Source organism: Chlorocebus sabaeus, chromosome 21 (assembly GCF_047675955.1).
Source record: "Chlorocebus sabaeus isolate Y175 chromosome 21, mChlSab1.0.hap1, whole genome shotgun sequence".
Lineage (NCBI taxonomy): Eukaryota > Metazoa > Chordata > Mammalia > Primates > Cercopithecidae > Chlorocebus > Chlorocebus sabaeus.
In genome coordinates, this window is record NC_132924.1 from 111,965,917 (window position 1) to 111,981,580 (window position 15,664).

General features: G+C 46.7%; 1 protein-coding gene across 2 annotated transcripts in view; it reads right to left on the reverse strand.

The window, feature by feature from the left end:
* The window catches only part of KIAA1549 (KIAA1549 ortholog), a 142,506-nt gene that overhangs the window by 70,818 nt on the left and 56,024 nt on the right, over positions 1 to 15,664 (reverse strand). For both annotated transcript variants that reach the window (XM_037991147.2, XM_037991146.2), the window contains exons 2-6: positions 9,645 to 12,338; positions 5,685 to 5,773; positions 4,434 to 4,611; positions 2,323 to 2,453; positions 250 to 433 (exon numbers count right to left, since the gene is read on the reverse strand). In XM_037991147.2, the coding sequence (XP_037847075.2) occupies positions 250 to 433; positions 2,323 to 2,453; positions 4,434 to 4,611; positions 5,685 to 5,773; positions 9,645 to 12,338 (3,276 nt within the window). The remainder of the gene's footprint in view (positions 1 to 249; positions 434 to 2,322; positions 2,454 to 4,433; positions 4,612 to 5,684; positions 5,774 to 9,644; positions 12,339 to 15,664) is intronic.

Consider the following 15,664-nt stretch of genomic DNA (forward strand, 5'->3'; position numbering starts at 1 on the left):
GGGAGGGATAAAAGACTATAAATCTGGAGGAGCGTCTACTGCTCGGGTGATGGGTGCACCAGGATCTCAAAAATCACCACTAAAGAACTTACTCATGCAACCAAATACCACCTGTACCCCAACACCTTACGGAAAAATAATTTTTTAAAAAATCAAGTATTTTTAAAAACTAAAAAAATTTTAAGAAGAGCTCTTCCACCAAAATGCCCACCATCACCTCCCCAGCACGTCCGAGAGGGCCGTACTCACGCTCTGCGATCTGCAGTACTGGGTATCCCAGATAGAAACTGAACTCCACCACACTCAAGTTCCTGAGCAGCTCGCTCACTTCTGATCCATTCAAAAATCCCTGTGTGCTTTTAACCGCAAAGATGATATTCACCGGGCCCCGCCGAGGAGTCACCCTGGAGGAACTGACGGTGATGTTCAAGATCTGAAAGAACGAAGTCAGAATAAGCTTCGAAAATAAAACATCCTGCTGAAAGCTTAACCGTGATTTCTCTCTCACAGGTTCTCTCACCGGTTTTTTTAAAGGAGGTAAAGTTTTTAAAGGAAACATAACTGGCTTTCTAACCTGGTTCCCTTTTGTACTGCTCAGTTTATTGAAAATGTTTCTTACATTAAGTGAAGAACTGAGCACATGTATAGCTCCTCCCACCCCAAATCCCACTGAAATAGCAATAAGCTGAACAAAGGGGAAGAAATCCACAACAGCACTGAGAATGGAAGAAACCCAGAGATTCCGTCAAACCTCTGGGGGATGGAGAAAGGATGGGATCGGATTGATATAAACCAGAACAGAGAAAGCCAGGATCCAAAACATACACAAGCACGAGCTGCAGCAGAGCCGAGGGCCGCGCCCCCCAAGAGGACCAGGAGGGGCCTGTGGCAGAGATCAGCGGGAATGAGGCCAAGAGCAGGCTATGTATGCAGCGGCAATCAGTATAATTAATTACATGCTGTGCCAAAGAGCTGAGGCCATTGCCTTCCTCCTCTGTCCTTCCTAACTGCCACACCCAAGCCAACAGAGGTGCTAGCAGCAGCCAGGCCCTCACCCAGAACAAGCCAAAGAACTGCTCCCTGGGGAAAACAAACCCCTGTCTAAGAGGACTATGCAGGTCTGGGCCCTAACCAAGAAGGTGGGCAGAGGCTAAGATAACTCCCGTGCACACCAGAGACAAAGAAGGAAAGAAAACGAATGAAAACGCAGCTAGCTCTGCCCTAAGACACACACTAAAGTGCCCCATACCCCAGGAAGAGCCTCTTTATCTAGACGCTGGAAGGAAGGGGTTGCCTGTCTGCTTGTCTCTGACCACACACGGCACCCAGAGAGGGGCCCACGCTGACATACTCCGCCCCGGACCCAGCGCTCCAATGAATTTTCCCCCCAGGAGATGGAGCTGACGTAGAAAGAGATCCCCACAGCTCAAGGGGAAAGCTGTGCCAGCTACTAAAATGAACAACTTGGTTCTTCATTCCTAACAACAAACCAACAGTCTCCAGATTTCCAGAAACGAACAGCACAAAAGCAAAGCACCGAGATCAACACGCAGAGCAAGGACTGCGGAGAAAACAGGAATAACTTAGGAAACAGAAGACGCATTTTAACAATTCTAATTAACATCCTCAGAGACTTTTAAGTCGACACTGCATCACTGCAGGAAAGCCTACAATGAAAATGGAGCAAAGAACAATGAACAAAAAGCTAAAAAATTCAATAGAGGGATTGCATAACATAATGGACGCAGCTAAGGACTAAATTCATGACTTGGAGGACAACATTTTGTAAATCTGTAAAAACAGAGAATAAAGAGATGGAAAATATGAGGAAAAAATAAGAAACATGGAGAGTGGATCCAGGAGCACCAAAATCTATATTAACATCCATTTTGGAAAGAGAGAGGAAAGAATGTACAGGGAAAAAAAATCAAAGAAATATAAAAACATCAGCCGTTTCCATACAATACGTACAACGCCCGTTCTTAGTAACTATATGGAAACAACAGTATGGTAGGCATTCCCCCATTGGATATTGAGGTTGATACCATTCCCTTCTAGGTAATTCTTGAATTTCCTGAATATGGTCATGTTTCTTCAGCTCACCATATCTGAGCTCCCTGGGTATCAGCTACTCTGCAACCCTCAAAGAGGCTCAGCCCATGCACACCATGCCGACCCTATGCCACAGGAACAGATCAATCCCGACCCACATAAACTGGGTTTCTGCCGCTGGAGGGAATAAGAGTTAAGCACATTTTAAACAAAGTGGAACAATTTCCCCTTTGCTAAAGCCTTCTGCTCTGCATTCAGTGGCATTCTCACCTGCACAGTGAGGTTATACGTTCCCTGGTGGTGTTTTCTCACTTCAAAGAGAGCTGTCATTAGGCCTTTCTCGATGCGCTGGGTGAAGTTGCAGAAGCCAATATCCACACTCGGAGGCACAAACTGAAGTACTGAAAAGAAAAGCAATCAAAGTTCCACGAATGAGGTATCTGTGTTTCTGAAGTATTAAGGAATCAAGAGAGAGAAACATAGTATCTAAATCAACTAATTCCTTCATAGCATGGGATTAAGTACTGTGATGTACCATTTCTACATATTATCTCATGGAAATGTAAAAAGCAACTTTGCAGTAAATGAAGACACGCAATGTGAAGGTGACTGGTATCATTTTTAAATGAAAAATATCTAAGATAAGAATTTGAGTATCAAAAGACACGACGGATGGAAACACTTCAAATATATATAAATTCATTGCAGATGAATTCTTGAATATTTATGGGTGAAATGACATGACAGCTGGCTTTGCTTTAAAACACTCTAGTGTCCACAAAAACGTTCATGGTGGATTGATGAAACGAAATTGGTGATGTTGATAATTTTTTTAAGTTTAACCATGGGTATATGTAGACTTAGTATGTTATTCTCTCTACTTTTGTAAATGTTTGAACATGTCCACAATGAAAAGTCAAATATGATATTTAGAAATTACTGTTAACAGCCGGGTGCAGTGGCTCACGCCTGCAATCCCAGCACTTTGGGAGGCTGAGGCAGGCGGATCATTTGAGATCAGCAGTTCAAAACCAGCCTGGCCAACATGGTGAAACCCCATCTCTACTAAAAATACAAAAATTAGCTGGGCGCGATGGTGGGTGCCTGTAATCCCAGCTACTCAGGAGGCTCAGGCAGAAGAATTGCTTGAGCCCAGAAGGCAAAGGTTACCGTGAGCAGAGATTGCACCACTGCACTCCAGCCTGAGCAACAGAGCAAGACTCCATCTTCAAAAAAAAAAAGAAATCGCTGTTAACTTCATATACATTTTAAAGTCTTTATCCTTTAGAGGCTATATAGGCTGAAATATGTGTGGGTGAGATGATATGATGCCTGAGATTTACTTTAAAATAGTGCAAGAGGAGGGGAAGTAGACGGTAGATGAGGGTGTGGCTATAACAAGACTGGCTAGGAATGGAAAAATGGTTGAAGATATACAAGTACATGGTGGTCTGTTAAACTATTCTACGTACTTTTGTATGTGCTTGAAATTTCCCATAAACTTTTAAAAATTAAATAATAAGGTCGGGTGTGGTAGCTCATACCCACAATCCCAGTACTTCGGGAGGCCAAGGCAGGAGGACTGCTTGAGCCAGGAGTTCAAGACCAGTCTGGGCAACTTAGGACCCCATCTCTACAAAACATAATTTTTCTTAAATTCTTTTTTTTTTTTTTTCTTTTTGGGATAGGGTCTCACTCTGTTGCCCAAGCTGGAGTGCAGTGGCATGATCTCGTCTCACTGCAGTCTCCACCTCCTGGGTTCAAGTGATTCTCCTGCCCCAGCCACCCAAGTCGCTGGGATTACAGACATACGCCACCATGCCTGGCTAATTTTTGTATTTTTAGTAGAGATGAGGTTTCGCCATGTTGCCCAGGCTCATCTCAAACTCCAGAGCTCAAGTGATCCACTCGCCTCAGCCTCCCAAAGTGCTGGGGTTACAGGCGTAAGCCATCGCACCTGGTCTAAATATTTTTATTTTTTACAGAGACAGGGTTTCAACATGCTGCCCTGGCTGGTCTCAAACTCATGAATTCAAGCGATCCATCTGCCTCAGCCTCCCAAAGTGGTGGGACTACAGATGTGAGCCACCACACCTGGCCTAAAAAAGATTTTTTAAAAAATTAGCCAGGCATGGTGGTGTACACTTTTAGTCCTAACTATCAGGAGGCTGAAGCAGGAGGATTGTTCGAGCTCAGGGGTTCAAGGATACAGTGAGCTATAATCACACCACTGCATTCCAGCCTGGGTGACAGAGTGAGATCCTGTCTCTAAAAATCATCATCATAACAATAAATTCTAACAATGATTTCCAATATTTTAGAAATATAAAAAAAATGAAATTCTTTTCACAAATAAAAACAACTATACTGAGTTGTCTCACCTGTTTGAACTTGGAACCTGGACTCTGGCACAAGGAAAGAAGGTTTCACAGACAGGATTAAAGGAGTCTGGTCACGCACAAGCTTACTGTTTATAAGCACATTTATGACTGATATTGCCGTGTAAACAAAAGGACCGGATGTTACCAGAAAAGTGAAGTCAGTAAATAGTTCGTAAACCTATGGAAATAAGAAATACAAAGACAATTCAAACTTAAAGGAGGTTGTGTTAGATAGAAAAATAAAAAATTATAAATAAACTAACAAAACTGGTAGTTTCGAATGAAGGAGTGGTGCATCACGGATAATCAAAATTTTATTTCAGTTACTGCTTTTACTCTCTGCCAACCTTTGCACAAAAAGCACAAAATTATGAGAGCAGCAAGAAAGAAGAGTCAGAAATATGAACTGAATAATGAGTTACAGGGCATTCAAGGTGTTTGTTGTATTTAAAACACATAGAAAGGGGTACTTATCCCATTGAGCAGCACTGTCCAAAAAAAATATGCAATTAAAACATTTCTAGTGGCACATTAAAAAACATAAGAACAAGTGAAATTAATTTTAAATACATTTTACTTAATATATCTAAAATATCATTTCAACATGAAGTCAATACAAAACACTATTAATGAGATATTCTACACTCCTTTTTCACTGCATTTTTGAAGTCTGGTATGTATTTTCCACCCACAGCCCATCTTGGTTTGGATGAGCCCCATTTCACTGCTGCATTGTCACGTGTGGGGTGCGATTCTGGTTCTGGATGGCTCTGCTCTAGATGGACTGTGGCTTTCTGGGATCATTGAGAAGTGGGACCAGCATGGGTTCCAGTCTAAAAGATTTGGATCTCCATCTCTATCTCACCAAATGTCCAGAAAGATGCACCTGTACTCACTCTAACATCTAATTTAAACACGAATCCAAGTCCTTTTGTGTGAATCAAGGGAAGTAAAATCATGAAGGCTGTCACCCCAGACTGCTGCCTCTGGTCTGAGAGCCCTTTGTTCCAACTCTGCCAACACATCCCTTAAAGGACTAACCCTGACCTCATGTGGGAGCAGGAAAGACCTCCCCAGTGCAGTGACAATGGAGTGGAGATCCAGAGGATGAGCAGGAGTTAACCAGGAATAGACAAGGGGAAGAGAGGAAAGAGAAAGAGTCCATGGCCATAATCACCTGCCTCTAACCTGGGGGTCTCACATCAGCCCCAGGCCCACCAGACATCACACTCCCGAGCCGTCGGGACTCACCTTCAGTTCCACTGCACGGTTGAAGTGAATCCTCAGTACTTCTTTGATTGCTGTAATGATGTACTCCTGCACAGCTCTTCTGGCCAGCACTACAAATGAAAGCAAACCACCAAATGCATTTTCATATCATTATGAATAACAAACACATCAGACTTCTGGACCCTAGCACCGTGCCAAAACACATTAGCTGCTCTAAAAGTCTTCTTGTAAAATAAAGGCCAGACCAAGACAGAACAGGGGTTAAGGATCTAGTTGCTGCTAACTACGGCAGTGGGGACCTAGAAGACACCAGGTCAACTCTGCATAGCATCAGCTCCACACACTAATAAAACCCTCTCTGCCCCAGATAGGTTAGATCAGGAATCAGCAGTGATGACCCAGCCAGGGGACAAGGAGCTTCCAGTTCTCATTTTCACCTGGACAAATTCCAGGCTGTCTCTCCGCTATGTCCCCGACAACAAAACATGAGGCTTTAAAAGCTCTCAGAAGTAACGTTTTTAAAGGCCTCAGGATGTTACTCAACAAAACCAGATGACATCTTCCTCTGTAAAATGAGGTCTCCTATCCCAATGATTCAAGGCAAAAGTGAAGAGTTTTTACCACTAATAATGGGGAAAAATGAGTTCCACAATTCCCACACATTAAAACTTTATGTAGGAAATAAAATAATTCTCATAACCAAAGTCCAGTTCTGTTTGTTTTCATATTTTAAAAGTTCCATTTAAAAATCTATACTAGTTAAGCCTGTCTCTCAGTGTTTAGTAAGCTTGTTCTTCTTTTTCCTATTTTTTCTCTCCTCTTCCATCAACTTCCCATAATGCAGAATTAGAATACACTTGATATTATAGTTGTTTTCCATTTCCTGATTTTAATTTTTTAAACTGGAGATAGAGGATCACTCTGTACTCTTCATTCTTTAAAAAACAAATGTTTAAGTTATATTTGATTGTTTTTTCCCAGGAATCAGTGATCTGAATTTTTTTTAAAGGTGGGCGGAGGCTTCTTTATTAGTTCATGAGACCACTGGAACAAATCCACAGCCCCCAACCACCTTGCTGAGTCACACCAGCAGCCAACTCCACATGGCCCACGTAGACTCCAAGTGGGTTGGACTATGCCATAGATCTGAAAGGGAAAGATAAAATGAGTAGGAAGAGAGGGGGAAGAATGGAAAGAAGGAAAGATGCCTTATTTAAGGAAGTAAATGAAGAGGGAGGAAGAAATGAGGGAGGGAGAAACGAGGGAGGAGGGAGACAGGAAGGAAGAGGGGACAGAAAAGGAGGAGAGAGGGAGAGGATGGGGAAGGAAAGAAGGAAGGAAGGGAAGGAGGGAGAGATGGAGGGAGGGAGGCAAGAGCTAAACTTGGGGGAAATAAGAGGCAGAATGGGAAGTCAGAAACAGAAAACCCCTGAAGAGAAAAGCAGGAAGAACACGTTGTAAACAGCCCCACATCACTGGTCCAAATGCCACTCTGCAAAGTCCCCACAGCCACCACCATGACCTCCACTTTCTCTAGGGAACCTGAGAAAGCTATAAAACTGCAACATTAGGATATGAGGACACCACTCTTTGGGAAAAGGGATCATCAGCAAACAAATACCTTACAGATATTTTCCTAAATGAATGTTTTCCAAAGCTAAGAGAAAAGAGGTGACAGAGACTTCCAAGGCAGCACATGGTCAGAAAGGCCCTGGGTGCAAGCGCGGCTCACACCTCCCAGGGCGCGTGCAGTCAAGTGCCTCCTCCACCATCACAGACCCCCAGCACCCAGAGTGGCTCTGCTTTATCATCACAGAGCACACGCGAAGAATCCTTTCAGGGGTACACAGAGTCACCTCAACCCCCTCGCCGCACTCTCTCACTAACAAATAACTGAAAAGGACAGCAAGTTCCAATCTAAGTGAAGAAGAGAAATGAGCCGATACTTCCTCTGGGTCAAGGGTACCACAGGGAGCAAAAGATGGCTCTTATCTCTGCTAAAAGACACAATTTAACAGCATGGACACCTACACACAACTCTGGACATTTACAAAAACTGTTCAAGTGTACTTACAACGGCTGAATTTTACTCCAAAAAGCTGTTAAAAATACATGGATACCTAATACAGGCAGCAAATGTCATTAAGTGTACACCACATATGAAAGTTAAATCCAGCTATGAGGACTCCTAAAGAAGCTTTCAGTAACTCTTTAAATAAGCTGCTTACAACTGACCACTTTGTAACAATTTTGTATCTACTTTGTAAAAATTTTGTAAGAAGGAAGAAAAGTATCCTGAGCGCGAGAAACTCTTTTCCCTCCTCCCTGGACTACTCTAATCTTGAGATTCAAGTTCATGATTTTGTTCCAACCACATTTCCAAGCATAATTACCTGCTCCTCCCATCACTACGCCTGATCTCCAGCCATGATGACTGTCTCCTCCCCCAGAAGACACTTTCTCTTCATCCCCAGATGACGACATTCTACTCTTCCTTTTGTGGGAATCTCCAATTTCACATTCTTCCAAACCAGCTCTGGTTATCCCAAATAGCCACTCTTGGAGAACTCCACAGAAACCGCTGTTACTCTGTGGTTCAGTACCATCCTTCTAGTCCCTAAGCTGCTCACGGGAGGGCCGTGTCTTACCCATCTGTATATCCCTAGAAGCTTCCAGAAGCACCTCACACATACTAGGTGCTCAATCATTACTTGTCACGCGGAATAACGAATGCTTCCCTTGGGCGTGTAGGGAGCAAAGGCTGTCCTGACCTCATTCTCCAAAGCCATTCCCACTGGTACGATGTTGATCACTGACGCGTACCTGCCATCAGGATCCGCACTCCCACCTGCTCAGAGGGAGGGGGCACTGTCACAGTGAGCAGAGGCTCCCAGCCGCCCGCCCCGCCCCGACCACAGGGAGGAAAAGACCCAGCGTGTTCTCCTCCTCCTCCCCCTTCCACATTCTCTGCTCCTCTCCTTTCTGGTCCACTCCACCCCACTCCTCCTCTACCTCTTCTGCCATTTTCATCCCGTGTCATTTCTGTCCTCCACTACTACCAAAATCAAAACAGAGGACAGGCTACTCGCCAACACCAGGCTGTGGTTCAGCACACAGTCATGGCCCTTGAGACCACACACACTTGTCATCTCTCATGAGGAAAAATGCAGAGACCCTGACCAAGCAGGCCACCATCACAGGATGTTACCCTTGAAATAAGTCTACCTGTCAGGCACGCCCTCAGGTGGGCGCCAGCTTCACGTGGCCAGAGCAGCCATGCAACTGTGAGGGAAGCTGCTGGCCGGTCTGCTAGCAACCCAGCTGCAGTGGGGAGGAGACCAAAGGCTGAGACTGGATTCAGAGGATATTAAATCACTCAACTTTTCTTTCCTCGGGACCCAAGGGGCATTTACAGGGAGCTATGAGAGCAAAGTGCAGTCTCCTTTCGAGGAAAAGAAAGAATAGTAAATGAGTAAGAAATTGCAAGGGTTGCTCTTACATAGTTGCCCAACTCATTGCTTGAATTAAACAAAAAATATTTTGTCTAAACTATGTCATCCATGCACCTACTGAGTTATGGTAAGACAAAGATCCTTCCAAGGCTCGTTTAGTTCTTGTATTTGTTCTAATATTTGTTCTCCTTGCGGCTGCTGACTAATACACATCATCCCGTAGTGCCTCTGACGTGCTAGGCAGGGGCTGGGTGTTCTGCAGGGACTAATGCATTTACATCGGAACAACAGCCCAATGAAGCAGGTTTAACTAAGCTCCTTGTTTAATGGGTGAGGTAGCAGACGATGAGAGAGGATAAATAACTGTCCTGAGAAGGCGCAGGAGGTAAGCATAGGAGTGCTACCTGGGAGTTAACCGAGCCCAGCGCCTCTACTCTTAACCATGAAGCTCCAAACCTCCCAGGCAGTGCACACAAGCTCCTTAGAAAGACTGCCCACCCCAGAGAGGCGGCAGGAAGCTGGCCCTTACCAGTTGTGATCAGATAGGCATCGGGGACTGTGATATCACAAACATATGGTGGCTTGGAGGTGGCCAGTGTTGGTGTGTCCACTGTTGCTTCGAGAGTGAAGGCGGTCACGGGATGCAGGGACGGCAGGGGATGAGCAGCACTGCCCTCTGGGGGGCTCTGACTTGCGGTGTCGCTCATCAGGGTGGAGTCGAGGGGACCACCAGTGGCAGCACCGGAGCTGGCTATGCTCACTTCCATGGAGGTGTTCAGTGGCACCTCTGTGGGTGTGAGTGATGGGCCCACGACCGTCAGCTCTGTGGGCAGAGGGAAGGGGGTTGCTTCAAAAACAAATGAGGATCCTGATGGCAGGTACGTGTCAGTGATCAACACTGTACCAGTGGGAATGGCTTTGGAGAAAGAGGCCAGGACAGACACATGACCGTCTAGATCACTGATTTGGTCGTCAGGAGGTGTCAGAGTTGAGAACAAAGAAGACTCAGTTAAAATGGGCGTCGTGTGCACAGTGGTCAATGGTGATGTTGCTTGAATCCCAGCCGTCAAAATGTCCAAAGACTCGGAGCTGGGGGGCACCAGTGCAATGACTGCGGATTCGCGGGAAATGAATGAAGACTCAAGATAGGAGGTAGTTTCAGTGAAAGCTGAGGTAAAATGAGCTTCTGAATCCCTCAGTGAAACCACAGACGCTTCAACAAACTCGAGAGAATCAGAAGGGAAGCTTGACCACGGTGACGCCCCAGAACGGCTAGGTAGGAAAGTGACGGGGTTTAAAGGCAGCTCGGAGCTTGGCTGGAGCTGCGAAAACTCAAGATTTGAGGAACTGGGAAGAGACAGCTGAGACGACTGCAGACCACTAGAGTTGAACGACGTAAATGTCTCAACCAAGGCAGAAAAAGACTGAGACGTGAAGGGAGACAAGTCACTCGGCGTCGGAGACAGAGGCGCAGGCGCTTCCGAAGGCAAGGGGACGGAGCCGCCGAGTTCCAGCGGGGGTGTTGAGAAAAAGCTGGATGCAAAATCCAAAGCACCTCCGGGTTTATGCTCAGAAACACTGGAAGGTTCTTGGTCAGAGAAACGTGAAGACTCCACTGAAGGAAGCAGACTGAAAGGCATAAAAACACTCGGGTCTCTGACGGCAGGCGACGGTGTGTTTCTGTTTGCTATGACAGAGAAAGATGAGTCAAGGAGAATGCTGGTGATGACGGAGAAAAATGCAGTGGTCACACGGGATGGCATCACTTGGGTTTCAGCAACAGACGAGGAGCCAGCAGTAGGATCAAGTGATGCTGGCACAGAGAGGCGGCTGTGGGCAGGGGGAACCTGTGTGGTTGTAATGCTACTCACATCCACCTCGGCAGAAATGCCAACACTCGTCTCTGAGATTTCCATGAATCTAGAAGAAAGTGGGACCATAGGTCTGGAGGGGAAAAGCGTATTAAATACTTGAGGATCTTCCTCAAATTCAGAGAAGTCTGCTACGACGCTACTCATTAGAGAGATGCTGCTTTCTTCCAGCACGGTCATGGACAGAGTCTCGGCACCATCCCCTGATCCCACGTCTTTCTCCATGAGGCTCGTGGCCAGAACTTGCTGAGGTGAAGGCACAGTGCAGGCCGCGCACCAAGTGTATGGTCTGAATGAGGACACCGGGCCCAGGATATGAGTGTTGTCCACAGGACCAGGGAGGGCCGAATTGCTAAGCAATTCTGATGTCTTGCTGGAGTCACTAGGGAGAAAGGGGTTAGATGAAACATCAGTTGGTGGAGCAGAGAAGGACGCAAACGCAACAGGAGTTGAAAGCAATGCAGAATGTGTCCTGCTGAATTCAAGGGCTGCGTGCGATGCAGTCACAGTAGGGTATGTTCTTGGAGAGATAGTTTCTTCTAGGCTTTGACTCAACATGGTGGTCACATCAGGGTATCTGTCTGCACTTGTGGCCCAAACCTCCTCTGGAGGTTGTGAGACCTCCCCTAAGGAGGGAAAAGGTATAGTAATGCCATCACCTAACGGCTGCGGCATTAAAGACCAGGAGCTAAAAAAAAGGGTGGTTTGCACACCCTCTGTTAGGGAAGCCACAATCTCTGGCAGAGTCCTGCTTGATAAATGACTGTAAGCATCAGTAGGATAAAGCACCAAATTCCTGCCAGGAGTTGGAACGATGCCCTCAGAGGTGCGAAAAGCTGACCGAAAGGTGTGGAAAAGACTGGCGGACTCAGCATATGCCGCTGGTTGTTGCGTTGTGTTCTGCCAGCCCGATGTCACTTCTTCATCTTGTAAAGAAACCATGGGTAATGATGGAGTGAGCATAGGTTCTAACACTTCCCCGGGCAGCCCCGGTGGGCTGACTGTGATATACTGTATTGGAGAAACCATCCGTGGAGTGGTCCAGTGAGTATCCGGCAGAAAGTTATCCATCTCATCGTCATCAACAGCCACCTCATTACTCGTCACTGACACGTAAGTTGCCACAAAGATGCTGTGATCTGCTGTACTTTCAGTCTGTTTTCCTTGGCTAAAAAAGGCTGTATCAAAAGTAGCGGCAGATGGCGGGGCTGTGACATGGAGAGGACTGCTGTACTGGGACCCGGGAGCAGTTTCTGTTAAGGCCACTTGTGCAGCGCTGTGCCCAGTGCTTTTCTTCAGCACGAGCTCCACGGAGTATAAAGAAAGGTTGTGCTGTTCCGGAGAGAGCTCATCTATCAAGAAAATCAGAGCTGGGTTAGTGCAATGCATTGGAAGTCATACAGCTAACGTTTTGTTTCAGGCATGAGAATTTACTCATTCAACAAACATCCATTCACCATAAATATCCATGAATCACCGTCAGAAGTTAAACAGCTAGCTGGAAACCAGAAATTGACAGAATTACCATCAGGACAATATCTGCAAATATTCCCAAACTTGGGCACTGTTTTTACCTAAGCTGTGTGTGTGGGGTGGGGGGGGGGGCACATTTACATAGTTTTTCCCACAGAACCACAGGATACTGGAAACAGAGGAGGCTGTTTAGTCCATTTTCTCTCACTTATGACATGAGGAAAGAGAGGTTTCCAGAAGGTAAATAATCAATTATAAGACCACCCAGAGTGGAGCTGGAATCTGAATATAAGGCTTCCTTGACTCCAAAGCCTGTGTGTTTTCTCTTCGGTGGTAGCAGCTGGCTGCTATGAGAAATGAACACAACAACTCATTGCACCTCTCACTACCAAAGTAAGAGAGTTCCCCAGTTCCTCAGCTGTGCTCCCCAACACAGTTGCTGAGGCTTCCACATGAAGGCCCCAGGCTTCCTGCAGGCTCAGCTTTTGCCATTTCCTGCCCCACTCTCAGGCCTTCCCAGCTATGCTCTGGCACCTGCAGTGCCCCAAACGCAAACACTCCCTGGCTTCCATGGCTGTGTCCATTCTCACCCCCACCTGGAATGCCCTTCCCCGGCTCTCTATATGGCTGTGTCCATTCTCACCCCCGCCTGGAATGCCCTTCCCCGGCTCTCTATATGGCTGTGTCCATTCTCACCCCCGCCTGGAATGCCCTTCCCCGGCTCTCTATATGGCTGGGTCCATTCTCACCCCCGCCTGGAATGCCCTTCCCCGGCTCTCTATATGGCTGGGTCCATTCTCACCCCCGCCTGGAATGCCCTTCCCCGGCTCTCTATATGGCTGGGTCCATTCTCACCCCCGCCTGGAATGCCCTTCCCCGGCTCTCTATATGGATGTGTCCATTCTCACCCCCGCCTGGAATGCCCTTCCCCGGCTCTCTATATGGCTGTGTCCATTCTCACCCCCGCCTGGAATGCCCTTCCCCGGCTCTCTATATGGCTGTGTCCATTCTCACCCCCGCCTGGAATGCCCTTCCCCGGCTCTCTATATGGATGAGTCCTCTCACCCCCGCCTGGAATGCCCTTCCCCGGCTCTCTATATGGATGGGTCCTCTCACCCCCCGCCTGGAATGCCCTTCCCCGGCTCTCTATATGGCTGTGTCCATTCTCACCCCCGCCTGGAATGCCCTTCCCCGGCTCTCTATATGGATGAGTCCTCTCACCCCCGCCTGGAATGCCCTTCCCCGGCTCTCTATATGGATGGGTCCTCTCACCCCCCGCCTGGAATGCCCTTCCCCGGCTCTCTATATGGATGGGTCCTCTCACCCCCGCCTGGAATGCCCTTCCCCAGCTCTCCATCTGGATGGCTCCTTCTGGCCCTTCAGATGCAGCACAGATACGAGTTTCATCCTCGATGCTCTGAAGCTAGATTGGCGCCTCTCCCTAGGCTTCTCCCCGCCCTTATCATGCCCACTGAAATGAACTATCTGCTCACTAGATTCTGGGCTTCCTAAGGACAGGCATTGTTTACCTGTCTCCCCAGTGCCTAGCACGGTAAGTGATCTACAGCAGGAGCTCAATTGACATCAGTTGGATGGATGAATGGATGGATGGATGGATGGATGGATGGATGGATGGATGGATGGAGGATGGATGGAATCCAACGATACCAAGTTCTGACAACTGCCAACATTATCCCATCATCCACTCAAACTTTTGTATTCCTTAACTTGTGACTGCTGTCATTATCACTTAGTAAGTTGAGGCCTCTTCACCGGTAATTCAGGTATGACGTAGCCTAGAGAAACAGGACAAGTGACAGCCCAGCCACTAATGACAGTCCAGAGCCCAGGGACTGTCCTCTGCAGCCCAGGCTGGGGACTGAGCAACTATCAAAATCCATAACAACACCTCGTTTCTCTAATCCCAACAGTCTATCAGAACATACCTTTGTGAAATGGCATAAGGATAGTCTTGAATTCATTCTATTTTTTTTTAAGTAAGTCATTTCTATTCTATTTATAGCAATATGGCAGACTACAGATCTTGAAACTCTCTACTTCAGAACATTTAAGATTGCTTAATAAATGTTTAAAAACCATCTTCTAAGTGACTGGATGGCCTGCAAGACAGTAAGGGGAATGTGCTGAATGCAGGAATAAAACAGGAGCTGCACGAGGGCAGTGACTGAGGACCCAAGGCAGGTACTGGACCAGCTGGCCGGCTGTTCAGGCCACAAGGGGACTGAGAGACAAGTGTTACCCTAGACAAGGAAAGAACCCAATTGAAGACCATTTTCCAAAACTGGTGACCCAGGAAGTATCATAATCTCGGAGAAAGAGTGAGTTAGGAAGAAAAATATCTACTTTTCAGAAGACAGCAAAAATAGTATCAGCTTCCAATAGTGTCTGACTTGAGAACACCTGGGACTGACTTTCCCTTTTCCCTGTTGAACTCTCCTCAGTCTCTCACTTCTGTTCCTCAGGATCATGTCCTAGAATAAAATATGCACACAAACCCCGGTCTCAGACTTTGCTTTCTGGGGGAAAACCCAGGTTAAGACACTGCTATGACTTATGTATTATGTGCTCCCAATATTCCTATATTGAAATCCCGGGATCTCACAATATGACCATATTGGGAAACAGGGTCAGTGGAGATGTAATTGGCTGAGATGCGGTCATACTGAGGTAGGGTGGGCCCTCATCTAATATACTGATGACTGTATAAAAGGCAGAAATGTGGGCCAGGCGCGGTGGCTCACACCTGTAATCTCAGCACTTTGGGAGGCCGAAGAGGACAGATCACAAGGTCAGGAGTTCAAGTCCAGCCTGACCAACATGGCAAAACCCCATCTCCACTAAAAATACAAAAGTTAGCCAGGTGGGGTGGCATACACCTGTCATCCCAGCTACTCAAGAGGCTGAGGCAGGAGAATCGTTTGAACCCAAGAGGCAGAGGGTTCAGTGAGCCGAGATCACACCACTGCACTCAAGCCTGGGAGACAGTGAGACTTCATCTTAAAAAAAAAAAAAAAAAAAAAAAAGGACAGGAACTGGACACAGACATACACAGAAGGAGAACACCATGTGACGATGAAGGCAGAGATCACGACGATGCACCTACAAGTCAAAGAACATTAAAGATTGACAGCAAATCACCAGCAGCTAGGGGAGAGCCCTGCAGCAGATTCTCCCTCACAGGCTT